The following is a 19,861-nucleotide window of genomic DNA, read 5'->3' as shown; positions in this document are numbered from 1 at the left end:
GAATGTTCCATTAATGTTAGTGTAGGAATGTTTTTTCCTACAATTAATATTTTGAGAACATTCTATTAATGTGGGAATGTTTTTTTTTTTTGAGGCTGTGTAACATTTATAAAATGTTCCATTAACGTTAATGTGGGAATGTTTTTTTCCTAACATTAGAAGAACATTGACCAAGGCTGTGTAACACTATAAATCGTTCCATGAAAGTTAGTGTGGGAACTTTTTCTTCTAACATTGAAAGAACTTTGCCTGAGGCTGTGTAACGTTCAGAAAACGTTTCATTAACGTTAGTGTGGGGATATTTTCTCCCAACATTGTAGGAACTTTAAATAAGGTTATGCAACATTTTTAGAACATTCTTTTAATGTGAGAATGTTTTTTCCTAACATTAGGAGAACTTTGACGGAGGCTGTGTAACGTTTATAAAATGTTTCATTAACAGTAGTGTGTGAACATTTTCTTTTAAAACTGGTGGAAATTTAACTGAGGCTGTTTAACATTTATAAAATGATCCATTTAAGGTAGTGTGGGAACTTTTTCTTTTACGTTGTGGGGACTCTGAACAAGGTTATGCAACATTTTAGTTTGTACTATTAATGTAGGAATGTTTAATTTAGTTGGGGGAATTTTGACTGAGGCTGTGTAACGGTTTTAAAACATTCCATTAATGTTAGCGTAAAAAAAAGTTTTCTCATAATATTGGGGGAACTGTTGAAAGAATGTTCTGTCAACGTTATGGGGGAACATTTGCTCCTTACATTGGGACAACTTTAGAGAAAGTTGTGTGAACCTTTCCTGTTTGCTGGGCTTGCCTTATAATATGTTGCCCTGTCCAGAGAAAATTTCTGCCTTGTGCCCAGTGTTTCCATTTTGACCCTGATCAGGAAGAATCAGTGGAGAAGATTGATTGATGGATGGATGGATGGACAGCTCTCTGTAGACAGAAGGGTTGTAAAAAAAATACAAGAAAACCTGGTACTGCTGGTATCATCTCAAAACACTGATTTTACAGATTTTATCGTATGACTCGAAACACTTTGTATTACTTATTGGCTTTGTCTGAGTTGAACTTGGTTTTTATTAAGCGTAAAATTGAGAAAGCTAAACGTTTTGTTACACTGTTATCAGAATCCCTATTAAGGGGGCCACTCCCACTAGTTACTGACAGTAGAATATAACCAGACTGACACATGTTCAGCAGTATCCATGCACACCACATATGTTTCACTTTCAAATCATGAAAACAACACACCAAAACTTGTTACATGTCTTTACTAATCCGTTTCCCAGGTATTGACCAGTTTATTGATGCTGGTCAGGCTATTCAACTGGCTTAGCCATGCTGGTTGACCAGCTTCTTCATTCCTGGTCATGCTGGTCATGCTTAATTATTTATTAATGATTTAATAATCTTGGTCAGTCTGGTTGACCAGCATAGTCAAACCTGGTCATACTGGTACTAAGCTAAACCATCAAACTCAAATAGAAATATACTGGCTAAACTGGACCAGTTATTAATACAGCTGAGCAAGTGATTTAAAGTGCTGTAGCCTAACACACTGTTTATATTACATAAACCACCAAAACTTTAGAAGGTAAGAGAGCCATTTAATTGTATTTATTTGATGAAATTGTTAATTATACTGCAGCTATTGATAGTACAGCCGTAATGTTTTGATTATTATCAGTATAAGGCTAATCAATGGAATGTTTCTAACAAATTAATTCAATTTCATGAAAGACAAAGGCGTATTTATTCTGTTACATAAGAAGGGAACTCCTCGTAAATATTTTCCCATTAAACTTGTTTGCTTTTGACAGTTTTATGCACAGATAATCTCACTCTAGTGTCGCTCTTAAAATATTACATTTAGCTGGAAAGTGTTTAATTTTAGTGCGTTTTATTGGAACAGTTTACAAATTATACAAATGATCTGCAAAAGTATAACATTACATTCAATATTTAATACTGGAATTATTTTATAAAATTAGTCTCTGTGGAATGTGCAATTTTTTTATTTGTTTTTACATTTGTCCAGTTAATATTTTAATACATTTTTATACCTTTATATCTTATGTTCTATATACACATGCCAGAAGTCATAGGATAGCGGTATAATTGAGACGTGTTACCTCAGAAATGGCTTGGAAATACCCACTGTATACATTGTCAGATGATATCTTGTTAAATAGTGGTTATCAAGCACAACAAGAGTTATAGAATAGTGGGTGATTGTACGTAATTTATGGGACATTCCATTTCTGAATTGCTGTATTTAATATTTCTCCAGCCACATGGTCACACATGTACCAGGAGCACATCATAGTGGTCATTACCACCCACAGTGGACAGTGCAGTACTGGGGTAATGATTGTGACCGGCAGCATCTGATCTACCATATTTTTTGCATTATAAGGTGCATTTAAAATCCTTTAATTTCCCAAAAATTATCATTGTGCTTTACAATCTGGTTCACCTTTTGTATAAATTTTACCAGTCAGGTTGTAAGGAGCAGTAAAGACATTCTGCACGCTAGCACTGCTGGAGCAACAATAGCATTACCCGCTAACCACGCTAGCTTTTTAGATGGGTAGATTTTTACATGTAAACAGACAAGCAACACTGACAGAAATCACAACCAAAAAATTCAACCACACTGGCAAAAGTCATGTAAAACACAATTGAAATGTGGGAATAAATAAATGACCAAATTCAAACCGTAGTAATTTTTCACTTTCCTCAAGACTTTTTTGTGTTTTTTATACACAGTTTAAAGGGCAGCTGATATCAGTATCACAAAAAATCTGAAATGGGGATGTAAGGTTGTTTACCACACTGCCAGTATGATCACTCGAGGCTGTCTTTATAAGCGCTTTTAGAAGTGCCGCTATGTATTGCTTTACTATATTCCAGCGAACCTGTTTGACACTATTTTCACTATTAGTCATCTCTAACCTGATGAATCAGACAGTGGGAAGATGATTAGACATGTGATGGTTGAATGTGTGTGTGTGAGAAAGAGAGAGAGAGTGAGAGAGAGACAGAAAGAGAATGGTGCTCACTCCCAGCCCTGAAGGTATGAATCATCCTGCCACCGCGTGTAATATTTCCAGTAAATGTAAAAGCCTCCAATTTGCCACTACACTGAACTGTGCCTCTGTTACCCCATCCCTGCTGCACAAATATTTAATGCTGTATCCAACACATTATCTCTCCCTGGGTAATAATGTCAGGCTGCATTTGAATAATTACGCACTTCAGTGTGTGGGTAAAATTGCAGCTGGACCGAAATAATGCTGCTTGGATCATTTTTCTATTTCTACAGATTTTCAAGCACATATTCGATATTACACCAATTAAGTTATAGAGCTTGTGAAATAAAAACTGGACTAGAAGTTAGTCGGATTGTGTCCTCGGCTGCAATTTGCGATGCTTCCGTCCTTAAATGGGACTCATGAGTCATTGTTCTAGTCTCTTCTACATAAATTAAAAAATGAGAGAGACAAAGAGAACAGTCTTGCACACAAAGGAGTATGCAGCTATCTTTACAGTGAGCCAACGTGAGGAGGGGGGGGGGGGGTGAATATAATTCATGCAAATGAGCCAAACAGATAAAGGCTTTCTTTGTCTTGCTGCTCTCTGTCTATCTGATGGCTAAATTTATCTGCTCAGCTAATGCAGGGGTTTCAAATCTGATTTTGCAAGCTGTTGTTAATGTTAAACCTCAATTGTTCCAGTGTGCTCTTGACAGTAAATGATACCTGTGAGCAGTCTTACTGTAAAAAAAAAATGGAAGATTAACTGTAATTGCTTGAATCTTGCTGGAGCAAATCTATAGAAATGAGATTATACAATGCAATACAAATCAGATTATCTCATATGGGTCCCATGTGTACTGTTTCCCTACAGCATATGTTCTAATCTATACCAGCAGGTAGCTGTCCAGCTATCTCACTGCCTAGGCTTGAAGGCTTGAATCCATAAACACAATCCTAAAATGGAGAAGATTAATAACGCTCATGTTATCCTCTTTCATTCAAAACGGTCAAGTGAACAAGGCTAAGAAGTCTGGCAGCAAATTACAAAATTGGATCAATTTGCATAAAGATAATTTGTTCTTGGGCCATACTCTAATATTGAGAACTCTCATCATAATTTTAATTGGTTTGCAACATCAAAGAGTGTTTTGATAAGAGTTCATTAATTAGATAGAGAAGGTCTTGTTACATTATGTGCATTTTTCATCAGGCATCTTCAGGATTCGCAAAAAGGGCTCGCTTGGGTCTTAAGTGGAAAGAACTCGACCACAGGCTTTTGAAGAATGATCTGGTGCTATTCGCTATTCCACTTTAATTGCTAGTCATTACCTTTATAGGTACTTAAACATCTTTGTAGTGAACATAGAAAAAAAAATTAAGAGTCAGTATCAATATAACGTGCCTTTTGTGTCCGGAGCATAGATTTATAGATTCTCTTCCCGAGCCCGCGCCTGATCTGAAGCCCAATCAGAACTCGGGCTGGCTCGGGCCGAGATGTCCCACCGTTTTTCTCGGGCCATGTGAGGTCAGGCTCAAGAAAATTGTCTGTGATGTAGGCTGCCTTTTTTAATGTTATTTTTTATTTAATATAAAGCTATGGAGTGATAATCACAATACACAAAAGTAACAAATCGCACTGTGATCATAAAACAGTTGCACAAGTTAGAAATGTTGTAATCATGCAGCTCTGGGCTCCACAGTGCACACATGCCAGCTCCTTCACTCATCCACATTACACTTTAGAGTTGCATTATTAGTAAAGAGTTTTTCGAAATAATAGGCCGGTGCTTCTTCCGTGCTGCACTGTGGATTATCTTCATTCTAAACAGAATTCACTCATTTAAACAACTCAGAATTGTAGTTAAAAGCTCAGTTTTACTTACTAAACAAATGTGGGGTTTAAATCGGGCTCAGACTCATAATGGCAGTTTATGGGGCGTAGTTGTTTAAAGTTTTATATAAACATACATTTTATGCAGTTTTCTATGTGTATGTGTATGTGTGTGGGGAAATGGGGGCGTAAAATTTAGGGGTTTTTTTTATGTGTCTGAGAATTCCCTGTCCACTCTGTCATCCACTTTGACATCACTTTGACATCTATTTTTTTATTTTTAAGTGATCTAAGACACATGCTGCATGTTTATTAAGTAATAATATTAATTTTATATAATATTCCTTATATTGTATCCATATTCAGTTAAGCTAAAGCTTAAGTGGATATCCTGTCTTTCTAAAATATTAAGGTAATCAAAATAATTTACCAAAGTTAAAAAACTGCAAGTGAAACTATAAAGTGATCGAGCTGAAAATTTGATTTCTGTGAGGTCTAAAGTCTTATAAATATGGTTAATAGTCAAAGCATTGATAAATTAACACTTCATCTCTTGTCTTTACAGCTCCAGGGTTCACTAAGGAGAAAAATCGAGGGACAGCCTCCTGCATACAATCCTAAACAGAATGGCCTCTCCTGCATAGGTGGAGCCCCAGACTTCAAGCGTCTTCGCATGGACCCTGGGTCTCTTCGACCTGGACATTGCAGCATGGACTCAGGACAGTCTCCAGGCTTAGCTCTGGACCACACACTAAGGCGTAAGGACCCGTTTGCGATGCCTCATGGTGTAGGGAGTGATCTGTTCAACATTACTCTCAGAGACATGAAGAAAGAACCCATCGATATCCCGCCTTGCAGCCAGTCGTCTATAGATCCTGCAATGATGGTGTTCGACTTCAAGGACGAGGGTGGAGGACAGATAGACCCAGAACTTCAGGACCTGTTTGATGAGCTCACCAAGTCAGTGCCGCCTCTCCATGACCTAGAACTGGAGAAGATGCTGAAGCAGGACGATGACTTTGGTTTAGATCTCGGTCGTCCGAACTCCGCTGGTGCAGCCCATCCATGCCCACACTTGGATAAACCAATCAAGACCGAGTATTCACCTGACTTTTGCCAGGCTTCAGGAAGTTCTCCCCAGCTTAGACCAGCATCTGCTGGACCTTCGTTTTCTCTGGCCAACACTGCTTTATCAACATCTCCCATTGGGCAGATGGGCCACGGTCACGTGTCGCAGGCGTCAGGAACGCCTTCTAGAGGACATCCACCCTGGCCTGAAATGTCCCATGCTGAGACACTCAAGCAAATGGCAGCCAACCAACAGCAGCCCAATCCTCTCCTCCACCACCAGCAACAACAGAGCCAAGCTGGAGGGGTGAGGAACTGGTCCTCTACCATTGGTGGTGGCCACCCCAATTCCAGCTCCTTTGGTCAAGAACCAATTACCAGCTCCAATTCCCTCAGCCATTCAAGAATCAGTCCTCAGAGTGCTGGTCAGGGCAAAGGAATGCCCAACTGCCTCTTCAAGCCTGGTGGATACAACCCATCTAATCCCCCTGACATGAAGGTTCTCAGCAGTAAGCCCATGCTGCATTTCACCCCAAAAGCACCATCTTCCACCACAAGCCAGCAGATGCCCCACATGGCTGGATCACAGAGCAAACAGACCACCCAGCAGCAGCAGCAGCGGTCTACTGGAGGCCAGAACATGCAGTTCCAGCTGTCTATGCAGTCATCGTCATGTCTGCAGCCCAAACCTTTAAGCCAGAGGCCTCCACTCAACCAGCATGGTCCAGGAATTCCTTTTAAAATGACTCAACAAAGACAGGTAAGAAAACTTTGAAAGTTAAAGGCCAAAGCAGACTTGAGCTGTTTAGTGTTATACCTCAGTGTGTTTTCTGTATGAAGTATATACATAACCATTGAATGCAAAGTATTTTTAGTGGGTTTTCCATCCACCACTTTACTACCAAAGAAACAGTAGTAAAAACATTATATATGAATGCATGTGCCGATCAAATGAAATTACAATATGTTCATATTACCTTTTGCCCTCTGAATAGCCTATTCTACACATTTTATACAGTTTATACAAAACAATTAACTGTTGTTACACTTACAAAAAACATTTCCCAACTACTCTATACTCCGCTCAAGTGTCCAGCTAGTAATAATTATTGTCTTATTATTCTCTATATATGTAAAACATAAAGCTTTTAAAAGGGTGCATCCAACATTCCAAAATCCAAATTATGAATTAAAAGTTGGACTGATAAAATGTCTCTTTGCTGCTGTCCCAGAACTGTCTGGTGCATTTGTGCTCCCTGACATTTTGTGGATGTTGTTTGTATGGCATAGAGATTCCAGTCGTTATTAGATCAACAAAACAACCATTAAAAGATTACAAAAGCTGAGATTTAAAGATGTGTCTTTTTAAAGTATAGACTGATTGAAAATCCCTTGGTTTTGTCTTCTGAAGTTTATTTACATAACTGTAGTAAATGGACTTATTACACATTAAAAATGTATTTGTGTTATAAGTTATTGTTTGGATACCCAGCTAGTGGGGACCTTTCAGAGGCATTTCAGTTATTTGACCTTTTGAACCTTTGAATCTGATTTTTTTTTTTTTTACATTTTCATCATTTGATTAGCTTTATTTTTTTTTTAATCAATGGAATTACCTTCAGTGGAAGCAGTAATAAGATAAGATACCGTTATCCTTTATTAATCTCAAAGCAAGAAATTTGCATTGTTACACCAGCACAGAGGACAGAACAGAAGTTTCAGGGAATAATAATACAAATAATTTACAATATAAAAAATATGTAAATGTAAAAAAAGTACTGAGAAAAACTCATAGTAAGCAGCAGTCTCTGAAAGATGCTGACACTCGAGCAGCGCCAGAGGTAGAAGATAAATAGAATTTAACAAACAGTATAATTTTTGGCACAGTCTCTAATGATTATTGCACTTAAGCATTATCTGTCAAGCATGTTATTTTAGCACATTGTCAGGAGAATCAGTGTGTCTTGCTGGATCTTAAGTGTAGTGGGGCCTTTAGGCTATCTCCTCCTCGACTGTTTATTTTTGTAGGTTGTCTCAAGGGATGAAGCAAACATGATTAAATCACTAATGTTAATTGAAGACTGTAAAACAGTATCCGTTGCTTTTCAAGTAATGCCAACATACTGTCATGGGACCACCTAATTAATCCCAATATCCAGAATGGTTCCTCCTGTGGTTTTGAGAGCTAGCACATGCTCTGATTCAACACGATTCATCTGCTTTTTTCAGTTAACCTATAACATTCATACAGTGGGAACAAGATGTGAACAGGTTTTGGCTGCGTTTGTTGGGTTTCCAGTGGCCATCTTTTCCAGCTCATCCAGCGCAGTCTGCCAGAGTCTTCTGTTAGCTGTTAGCAGCCTGCATAAATCTGGCTTTAACTCTGAGCAGCTCCAGCTCACTGCTAGCCTGTTGTTTCTGCCACGATTGTTGTTTGCATGTCAGCCTTCGCAGGGCATCGTGAATATGTATATCCCCTCAAAGCGATTTGACGGAGGCCCTGGTTTGCTAGAGTGTGGTGGATTAACATGCAAGACTTCTAATTTCTCCGCCTGTCACAGTCGCTCAGCACCAGGGCATAGATGTGCACAGCGGGATTTGCTAATTGGAGGTTGTTAGCTGCGAGGGACAAGTTGTGGAAAATGACAGTAATCTGCTTAGCCTGGTGCCGGAGGTTGAACCACTGATTTGTTATGATTGGGGAGCTTTAGAACATCCCCCTTTTCAGTTTAGTACAAACAGTATCTCTCGCTCGGCTTTGTGTGAAACGATAACATGAGCCACACAAGAGGGGTTCGCTCGCAACCCGTTTTCAAAAGCAGGCGCTGAGCGAACACCGAACAGCTGCTAGCGGCAACTTTTTTCCACATGCTTCCCATTCCTTACTATTCCTCAGCAAGTTGCCACATCTTTCATGCATCATCTTATTTTCAGGGTTGCTCTCATGCCTGTTTAATAGATTTTTAATGGTCCTTGCAGTTATATAGGAGTGCTTCTCATCAGTTTGTATGTTTATCTCTGCAATGTTTATAAGCTGATAAATTAGGTGGTTTATTGTTTAGATTAAACTAATATTTTCTTAGGCATCTAAATTGTTTCCATAAGAGTAGACCAAGGGATTGGGCACACAAACTGGATACAAACCAGTAAACTTCTTTAGGGGGGTTGGCACTTCAGAAAGGGACTAAGAAACCTTTTTGCGGTTTATATGTAGTAGTGAAAAATGCAGCATTGCTCCATAACTCCTACAATTTATAGGCCAAAAAAAAATTCCAGTTTAAAAGTTTCATTTTTTAGATGAGTATGAATACTGATGAGTCATTGTACTAAATTAGTAACATGTGATTAAATTAATCATTTCTGCTATTAGGTTATTTATTTTTTTATTTTTTCTTGTGCATATGCCAGTGGTCTGGTCTATTTTAACTTTAACTTTAACTATTTGCTACACTTCCCACACAGTATCCTGTTCCAGTATATCTGGTACTGCTTTATTCAGTTTGTAAAAGGAAGAGAAAAAAACACGAATAAAATGAACACACAATATCTGTATTTATTTAATGTTACACACAAAAAAATCCAGTTCAGCCCTTTAAACATGTAGAACCTCACATCCTCAAAGGGTAATTTCTTCTGAATGAATAAACTTTGGCTCTTATTCATATTACAACCCCACCTTCACTCTAGGGTACTGTTGATTCAACATGGGGCATTTATTTGGGTCAAACACAGCAGTGGAAATAATATACAGGCATAGGATTTTTTTTTTATCAAGCAGTTTATTTAAAGTACAACAAACATTCACAATACACAAATATGAAATAAAACTCAATCAAATCAAATTGGACAGTACAAAAAAAAAATATTACTCTAACTTCCCTGGCCAATAGTCAAAAATACAGTCAAATCAGTTTGTGTCACCCACCTTCTAGGTCAAGAAAGTAAACACAGCTGTTCTTACCTGACGAGTAATTCTTAACTGAAACTAACATTCACATATCTTCTGTAAAACAGATTTGGGGTCTGCTGGTAAAGGGTACAAAACTTGAGCACACCCCCAACACAAGATATATGCAAGTTGATTCTCAATACAAAGTACAGCAAATTTGGACTAGTGTACTTCATATTTCAGACTTCAAGGCAAGTTCAAACCCCCTAGTTTAGCACAGAAGTACAAACTGCCATGGATGAGAGAATATAGCTCTGGAAAAAAAAGAGTTTCTTTGATTTTACCACATTGAAAACCTCTGGAATATAATCAAGAGGAAGATGGATGATCACAAGCCATCAAACCAAGCTGAACTGCTTGAATTTTTGCACCAGGAGTGGCATAAAGTTATTCAAAATCAGTGTGTATGACTGGTGGAGGGGAACATGCATGAAAACTGTAATTAAAAACAGGGTTATTTTACCAATTTCTAAACTGCAGACAATAATGATTTTTTATTGGGGCTCCGAGTGGTCCAGCGGGCTAAGCGCTGTCACTATGTTTAAGAGATCATCGGTTCAAATCCTGTTCATGTAGCTTGCCTGTCCTAAGAGAGCACAATTGGCCTTGCTCTCTCTGGGTGGGTGGGTTCTTTGGAGTGTTGTCATAGAAGAACCAGTGAGGCTGTAAACCATTCAACAGGTGATCCTATAAAACACACTTTTGTGAAGTTTGAGTGAGCAACTATGAAGAACTCTTTCAAATGATAAAGAATCACAATTTAACGTTTTTATTTTAACCTATTAAAGTCATTGCAACCCACAGAACTCAGCCAGTTTGCATTGCTTTGCTTGCAGTCACAGCATAAATGGTTAAGCTCTATACCAATAAAAAAATCTTCTACTGACACGTCCATGTCATGCATTGGAGTGACTCTTGTTTAAAGCTCTTCTTTGAAAGATCTGAAGACCTGTGTTTGTATTCTTTAAGAATAATTGAGTGTAATTAAATAATCTGAGGGAAATGTGTCTGAGTGTAAAAATGATTCAGCACTGACGGGGTTAATTATGCTGTTGAAGTGGAAACAAAGGCGCACAGGCTTCTGCTACAATGAGGAGAAAAACGGGGGAGCCGAGACTCTTCCCACAGTCAACTGAATTAGTAATGCCATGGAAATAAAGGTCCCGAAATGGTGCCACGATCCCTGTGGAACCCTCACAAGCAGCGCTGAACTTCCTCCCACCGGGAGCAGCTCGCAGAACGCCTGTAAAAGAGAGCAAGATGTGGGTTCTGTTTCTTGTTTTCTTGTTCTCACAGCCCGGTGATTGGTCGTCAGCTTAAGTATGTCAAAACTGGGATCCATATTTTCTGTGGTATTCAGGCCTATGGTGGAAATCGAATGGAAATCTTTGGAGTCCTGAGGGAAAGCAGTGTGCTTCATTCTCTGCTTGGGAAACGACACTGACAGGGTGATATATTACATGGAGAGTCCAGCTTGACCTAAAAACTTCAATACTACTTTTTTTAAGGCAACGTTTTAAGGCACGTTTGATACTTTTGATTAAAGCCAAGTTATGCTGACTAGTCGGGATCTGAATGAGTGATTCATGTGCTTGTGGGTTGAGGATGAGATGGGAGAGCACTTTCTTGCCAGAGTGAAATGTGTGATAAAAGGACATGGCTCTGGGCGAACTTCAGCTGCACCTTTTAATGGATTAAACTAGCATGGCACTAATCTGAGTCAAGTATGGAATTTGTAAAAATCTAATGACTTGTAATGAACTGGCAACCAAATGTTTGAAAATGTTTGAGACTTATACGAGATGCAGATGGGATCTAGTTCTTTGTCATTTGAAACGACAGAAGAAGTTCATCTTAATTATCTAAAAACGCCCTCGGTTAGATGAGAACTGTGGCTAGTGGTCACGGAAGTTCTCACAGTAGCAGTGCTGATCTAGCATTTTCTCTACTTTATCTCTGTCACACAAAACAGACCCTCTGTCTGCAGTCTCGCTCTGTGAATACTGATCATCTACGTCTGGAGCTGTAGATTCATATACATGGATCAGCTTCCAGAGTCTGGAAACACATAGAGAACCTAACTGTAGATTTTAGATTCTGTTTTGTAGGTGCTGTTCTATTGATTATTGACTGGATAGTACCGTATTTGAGAATTTGTAAATACAATGACATGCCAAAAGTCATGGGACAGGAATTAGTATTGTATACAAGTGTGTACACTGCACTGATCTGTGGGATATGCTTGTTTGGGCATCCTGCAATGAATGTGGATATGATTTTTTTCAGAGTCGCTTATCTGTTTGCTGGGATTTTTCTAGCCAGACACAATTATTCGTGCCGATCACAAGCCTTAACTGTTGTGGTAATGCTCACTATAACATATGCCTGGTAAATGGAACATGTGACACTATGGTAATGGAATGTCCCATCCACATCGCGCCCACTATCAGGCCTCGCTCGAATGCTGATAATTCATGTCGGCTTGCCATGAGCACGCTGGCCAATGTTTAGCCTAAAAGCCAAAGTATACTTCTGCAATGAGTCAACTCATTGTCTTCAGGGTAGCCTGCGCAAGTGCTCTATACATCCGCATCTCTCCATTGCGTTGCAGTTTAAACCACAAAGGCAGCGATGTATGGACGACTCAGTGGACCAATCACAGCTGCTGCTGTCTGTGCCGCATGAAGCGTAGTTACATTTCTGGCTTTGGCGTAGGCTATTGTGTAGGATCTCCAGCTATGCGCAGGGTACGTGTAGGCTTAGGTTCGACCTTAGGTTCGACACAGAAGTATAAATTAGCCTTTACTCGCAAGATAACACCTGACAAGCCATCCCCTGAGGGAACATGTCACAATCAATTAAAAAATACTGTGCTATGACTTTTAGCATGTTTACCTCTCCATAATATTAATGCACTCTTCCTAATATTTAGTATTTATCTAATTTTTAGCAGTCATTGTTTATTTTGCCATTATATAAACCCAGAATAGAAGTTGATTTTTTTTTTTAGATAGGCTTGAACTTAGTCTCTACACCAGGCATTTGTGAGATTGTGGTTCACCTCTTCAGTGCCATAGTTGCTACAGCATATTGTTATTTTTTCTATTCTAAGGGGGTATAAAAAGTAACAAGAATGTATAAGTATTTATTGATATTATGAAGTGCATAACTAATAACTGCTTAACCATCAGACAAAAAAAAGTTTGTATCCTGTAATTAATCATTTATTTGTGATCTCAGTTTCTTGGTTTCTGTATTAAACTTGTTTTAGATAAAAAAAAAAGACTAAACTTCAGTTCACAGGCCACCGTTCTCACAGTTCACGCTTTGTCATTTTGTAGTTTTCCCATTAATTTTCACTCTCGCCTTTCTGGATTCTTGTTTCAAGTGTGTGTGTGTGTGTGTGTATATAAGTTTGGGGGGGCTGGGGGGTGCCAGGTTGTTGGAGCTGCAGAGCGAGGCGAGGGCTTGTTTCCTGGGAAAGCGATCCGGGGCCAAGTCCAGATGCCGAGCTTTTCCCTGGGGATGGTAGCCCTGCCTCCAGACTGCAGGAAGTATTGTGAGAGAAAAAGAGAGTGAGAGAAAAAGAGAGAGAGAAAGACTGAGAGAGAGAGAGAGGCTTGGGCAGTGGGCCTGGAGCCCTGTCAGCTGCTTGTAATGCGGGGCAGAATGGAAGCCTAAAACCCTCCTTTATGGAGTCCGTGGCCACATGTGGTATTCATTTAACAACGCACTGAAGAGCGAAGAGGGGAGCAGAGATGGAAAACAGCTTTATGACACATCAGGATGACAAAAGAGCGGATTACAGAGCCGTCCACACACTAACAGAACTCGCACTCATTCTCACTCCCCCACACAATGACCATACCGGCCGTGGAAGCCCATTCCAGTGTATAATAAAGACCCTGTGTGTGTGCCACTATTTCTCCCAATATAATACAGCTTTGAACTCCTTTTCTGAGAGCTTGTGTATTCAGAATGCGTACTATTGATGAGTCAAGAATTGGCCAGTTTAAAACAGTGTGAGAGGAGAATTACGCAAGAAATTGGAATGTGATGAGGTTATTTAGAATATTAAATGAATGATGTCACCAAATTTTTTATATATTTTTAGAAATATGGTATGGATTAACTGACCACAAGAAGAATGTAACCAAGAAGAATGTAACCAAGAAGCTAACCAATGCTAACCAAGAAGAATGTAAAGTATTTGGTGATCTAATCTGTGTAGTATTCTAAATAACCTCATTAAATATTTGTACAATTTACCCTTTAGTAGGGGTGTAACAGTCTGATACTCATTATCAATATCGGTCCAATACTGGACAAAATCACTGGATTACACAGGGTTATTCCACCAAATACTGATTACTGAACTCTTAGAACTGTATGAATATAAACGTGTTTTCTTTGCATTATTTGAGGTCTGAAAGCTTTTGTTATTTCAGCCATTTCTCATTTTCTGCAGATCAGTGCTCTGAATTACAGTATTTTTATTTGGAATTTGATCATGTCATTCATTTAGTTGCTTAGATGTTAAGCAAAATGCATTCAGACAAATTATTACCAGCTTAGTTTAAGACAGTTAATCAGGACTTTAGTATTGACTGATACTTTACACTTTAAAAAAGTCATTTTTATCAAGTTGAGTAAGGAAAAGCCTTAAGAAAAGTCTGAGCAGCACAGAAAAACTAAGTGAATTTGCAAGCATTTGGTCCCATGGCTGCTTCTTTACCATTTAGGTCATGGCTGCCACCTTACTTATGCTAATGTATTGTTTGTTTTGTTATGTAGCATTGTGTATATATATATATATATATATATATATATATATATATATATATATATATATATATATATAGTAGGCAGATATAAACAGAAAATGCTGTGTCTGATATTGGGAGGGAAAAAAGGATGAATCCAATATGTTCCTGTAACAAATGACGCCTGAAATAGGTCAGAGAACTTGTGTGTTGATAACAACAGCAGCAATACATGCTGATTTTTACAGCTGATAAATCAACATATTAGGAGAAATATTATTAACAGATTGACAACCTGGTGCCATTTATTTTGATATCAAACTTACATTCTACTGAAGCAGCGGTGTGAAGTTCAGGGAAGTTTTTCCTGGAGCAGATAAACATGAACCTACTGGCATCGTGCCTAGTGGGGTGCTTTGGCTTGCTTGGAATAAAAACTTGTAGCCTTTTGTTAATAAGATTTAGCACCCCATGTAGGAAAGCTTTTTATGGCCCAGGTTGGTTTTAAATTATACTTTAAACAACTCATGTTGACTAACACATCTCTTGTTGTTAATGGATTAATATGACGGCATATTTTCAGCATTATTGATGGTAGGATGGTTCTTTGTTTGCTTTGTTTGCTAAGCTGCCACTGTTAGCATAGGTGTAGGAGCAGGTTTGAAATTTAATATTCCTGTACTTCTGTTTATTATTACTTAAATCCAAATAAAGGTCACTTTACAACCTAAACATGTTACTTCACATCATTAGCGTTGGGTCCTGTGTTTTTGTTTTTTTTCTGCTGAACACACTTCTTACAATGGTGTCCTTTTATAAAAAGAATGTAACTTAACGTTTCATAGAGATTTTTGGCAGCAGTTAATATAAACTTTAGATAACCCAAACCCCTATTATCTATTATCCATTGTCTATTATCCAAAAGCCATTTTGTAAAGTTTATTTTAAAACAATTTCTGTTTTTTTGCAGTATCATTTTTGGGGAGGACAAATCCACCTTTTTCTGATATTGGTAGGGACGTGTCCTACGCCAGTGATTGTTAAGCCCTTGAGCAAGGACTTAACCCTTTCTGCTCCCCGGGTGCCACAGCGATGACAGCCCACCGCTTCTGGCATGTGTGCTCACTATATAACCAGTGTGCCTATATATGTTTGTGTGTGTTCACTGCACAGATGGGCTAAAGGCAGATGCTGAATTCTATCTGTGTCCAAAACAAATGATTGAAACAGTATGAAGCAGTAAGGCAGCAGTACAAGGAGAATGTGGCATTTTAATGTGAACCAGCATAAAATAAACCAACTGGAGTTTTTTTTTTTTTCACAAGGAATTTAATGAAAACCATTTCCATTCCCATTAAATGATCTTACCAGAGCTCAGACCTGTTTACTTTCCACACAGACCAAAGGTGCCCAAACTCTCCAGCCAGGTTTAGTGTTTGAGAGTTGGACATAGACATTATTCTGTTATATAACATGGTGATATTTGGCATCGCATGCTGAAAAACAACCAGATTAAATGTTTTGGTTCAGGCTGTTCTGTTCATATTTACTGCTACTCAAAATGAGCTGCCTCCAATCCACCCAGAAGCACCAGAAACGTGTGTTTTACGAGCCTTCTGATTTTATTTATTGCATAAACTCACATAATACAATTTTGTTCCATCTTATGTACCACATGTGATGTGAAATGACAATAAAATTTCCTCGAATCCTTGAATCATTGAATAATGCTATAGATTGGCAAAGGTATTGGGACACCTGCTCATTCATTGTGTCTTTTGAAGTAAATAAGAAATTATTAAGGGAATTCTTTGTACATGACTTGTGGAGCTATGCTGTGAGGATTTGATTGCATTCAGCAACAAGGTCAGGTTGTTGGATAATCACCATGCCACAACATCAAAGGCCCAATTATTGAAAATTTGATATCTCTCAAAAGGTTTAAGCTTCTCTACAGGGACTAGACAAAAAATGTGTGCATTTGTACATATGTGTCAGCATCGGGTACAACTTAAAATAGCTAGATGCATTACACTGAAAGGAGTGTCCACAAATATTTGTGGATGTTGAAATGTGTTCATGTTTTTTTTATGAAAAGTAGCTTATACTGTGGCTTGAAAAGTGTTTACAACCTTTGACACTACTTTTTTTATTTTGTGCTGTGCAAATGCAAAGAGGTGCTATGTGTGGCGGAAAAGTAATACTGCACATCACCCTGAACCCACCATCCCCACTGTAAAACATGGTGGTGGCAGCATCATGCTGTGGGGGTGCTTTAATACAGCAGGGACAGGAAAGCTGGTCAGAGTTGATGGGAAGGTGGGTGGAGCTAAATATACAGGGCAAGAAAAAGAAGAAAACCTGTTGGAGGCTGTAGTCTTGAGACTGGGAAAGAGATTCACCTTCCAGCAAGACAATGACCCTAAACCTACAGCCAGAACTGCAATAAAATGGTTTAAATCAAAGAATAGTAATGTGTTAGAATGGCTCAATCAAAGTCCTGACTTAATCCCATTGAGCTTCTGTGGCAAGACATGAAAATTGCTGTTCACAGAGGCTTTTCATACAACATCCACAAAACCCAGACGTACCCCAAAAGACCTGCAGTTGTAGTTGCAGCGAGAGGTGGCTCAACTAAGTATTGATAAAGAGGGGCTGGACACTTTTGCACCTTACACTTTTCAGATTTTTATTTGATTAACATTTTGAAAACAATGTATCATTTTTGTTCCACTTTATAATTATGCTACTTTGTGTTGGTGTATCAGTTAAAATCTCAATAAAATACATTTAAATGAATGGTTGTAAATTATGATTGAAAAAAAATATATGATTAAAAATTATGATTAAAAATTATGATTGGATTAGTCTAGGCTAAAGCTCAAGATTTCAATATCGAGATCATTATTGGACAAAACATGGTATTGTGTCATCTCTAATTTCTATACGAGTTTTGTCCTCACGTCATAGAAGAAGTTAATCAGAACCCGCAGCAGGGAGACAACGCTCTTCACTTGCCCTCTAATTAATTACTGGACTTCCCAAGGCTGATCCATCTCAGCATGTGACCTCAGCCAGTTCCTCATCAGCTCCACTATGGAGGCGTCTGTGTCTCTGCAGATAGTGTTGCTTGTGAATAGTGCCTATCGCTGTAAAGCACATTCTCTCACACCCTCTCTCCTCATCGTGGCCTGCCAAAGCGGGGAATTCCTCGGGTGGCAGGAGAGGTCTTTTCAGTGCTTTCGTTATGGGACCTCCAGAGTGGGGCTTTGGAGGCAGTTTCTCATTTAGACATCTGTTCTCACAGAAATGGCTCTTCGCTACGCTGCAGTTGAATCCATTTTACCCTGGGAAATGTTTTGTGTCAACACAGTGATTGACAGTATATACACAATGTGTGTTTGACTGAATGGAATAACGTAGTTGAGCGGAGTTTGCTCAGGGAAAGGCCTTCAGGTTTTTAAAAGCTCCGGACTGGCTCACACCTCTCAGGCACTCCAGACTGTTCCATGTGTGGCTGGAATGGTATTTGGACTTTTGGTGTTAAAACGTGGAATCTGAGATGATGGGGGAGTGGTGGCTCAGTGGTTAGATCACTGGTGTATTGATGACAGGTCTGTGGGTTTGATACCCTGGTTTGAGAAGCCTGATGGGTCACTGATAGGTCTCCATAACTGTCTCCATAAATATGATGGAATTTCACAATTACTGTTAAGCAATAGTAAACAAAATTATAAATACAGCTCTGATAAAAATCATTTCAGTTTCTGAAACCGTTTCTTTGAGTTTGCTATGTATAGGTATATGTTTGAGTAAAATGAACATTGTTATTTTATTCTATAAACTACAAACATTTCACCCAAATATTTTAAATAAATATTGTCATTTAGAGCATTTATTTGCAGAAAAATGAGAAATGGCTGAAATAACAAAAAAAGATGCTTATGCAAAGAAAACAAGTTCATATTCATAAAGTTTTAAGAGTTCAGAAATCAATATTTGGTAGCGTAACCCTGATTTTTAATCACAGTTGTCTCATTTTCTTAAAATTTGTGAAGTTCAAAAATCAATATTTGGTGGAATACCCTTGTTTTTTAATCACAGTTTTCATGTATCTCAGCATGTTCTCCTCCACCAGTCTTACACACTGCTTTTGGATAACTTTATGCCACTCCTGCTGCAAAAATTCAAGCAGTTCAGCTTGGTTTCCTCTTGATTATATTCCAGAGGTTTTTTAAATTTGGTAAAATGAAAGAAACTCATTTTTAAATGGTCTCTTATTTTTTCCAGTACACATGCACGGGATGGCTGCTATGCAATAAAACATCTAGGAGCAAGTAAACCTTTGCTGGGTATCTTTGTTTGATTTTTTGAGCTGGATTTTTGCTGATAGTTGTTGACAGGCTGAAGGCTGGTTTGATAGTGCAAGTTATGCTGTTATACTAATAGCCAGGCTAAAGTCGCGATGCAAACAGACACAGCAAACAGTCTTAGTAGTGTTAGCAGGCTTGGAACATGTTAGCCGCACTGGATTACTTGCTGCTAATTGGTAATAGTGTAAATGTGTAAATGAACATCTGGTTAATTTAGGGGCGTCCAAAGTAATCCCATACTGCTGATTTTAGTAATATTTTTTAGGGGATGAAGGTAAAATCAGTTTGGCTTCTCTATGTATTTTTCTTAATATTGTCTGTTTGAGTGTAGAGAGCAGCTGAGGTAGAAAGGAGATGCTCATGTACAGGTGAGAGTTTTCATTCACTTGCTTTTTTCCCCTCATAATACTGTGTAATAAACACACATATACAGTACGATAACCATGCATCTTTTCATACCATGGTTATACCATGAAGGCTCTTAACCCTTAACCCACTAGTGTGCACGTGTGTACAGATATGTTTAAGGTGGCCTAATTCCATCACAATTATGGAGTCTTCTTCTCTACCTTCCTCCTAACGATTCAGGATGCTTCTTATGTTCAGAGTTCCATTATCACTACTTCAGCCACTATGTTTTTTTAAAAGAAATTTCAGTTGCATGAACTTCTAGGCTGGGATGGTGTTTTTGAAAAGGAATCCAGGAGGCAATAGAGGATCCAGCTGCAGTTGGTCAGTATTGGTATTCTGCACAGGTTCAGGGGTCAATATCAGTAACTGGTGAGGAGAAAATGGAAAATCTTAGACAACCAAATAGCAAAGCGGTGCCAATTTCTAC

General features: G+C 38.5%; 1 protein-coding gene across 1 annotated transcript in view; it reads left to right on the top strand.

Moving 5' to 3' along the window:
* The window catches only part of zmp:0000001236 (mastermind-like protein 2), a 77,861-nt gene that overhangs the window by 51,397 nt on the left and 6,603 nt on the right, over positions 1 to 19,861 (top strand). Inside the window, exon 2 of the mRNA XM_007236774.4 lies at positions 5,436 to 6,698. Within this exon, the coding sequence (XP_007236836.3) occupies positions 5,436 to 6,698 (1,263 nt within the window). The remainder of the gene's footprint in view (positions 1 to 5,435; positions 6,699 to 19,861) is intronic.

Source organism: Astyanax mexicanus, chromosome 18 (assembly GCF_023375975.1).
Source record: "Astyanax mexicanus isolate ESR-SI-001 chromosome 18, AstMex3_surface, whole genome shotgun sequence".
Lineage (NCBI taxonomy): Eukaryota > Metazoa > Chordata > Actinopteri > Characiformes > Acestrorhamphidae > Astyanax > Astyanax mexicanus.
This window is presented reverse-complemented; position numbering and strand designations above follow the sequence as displayed.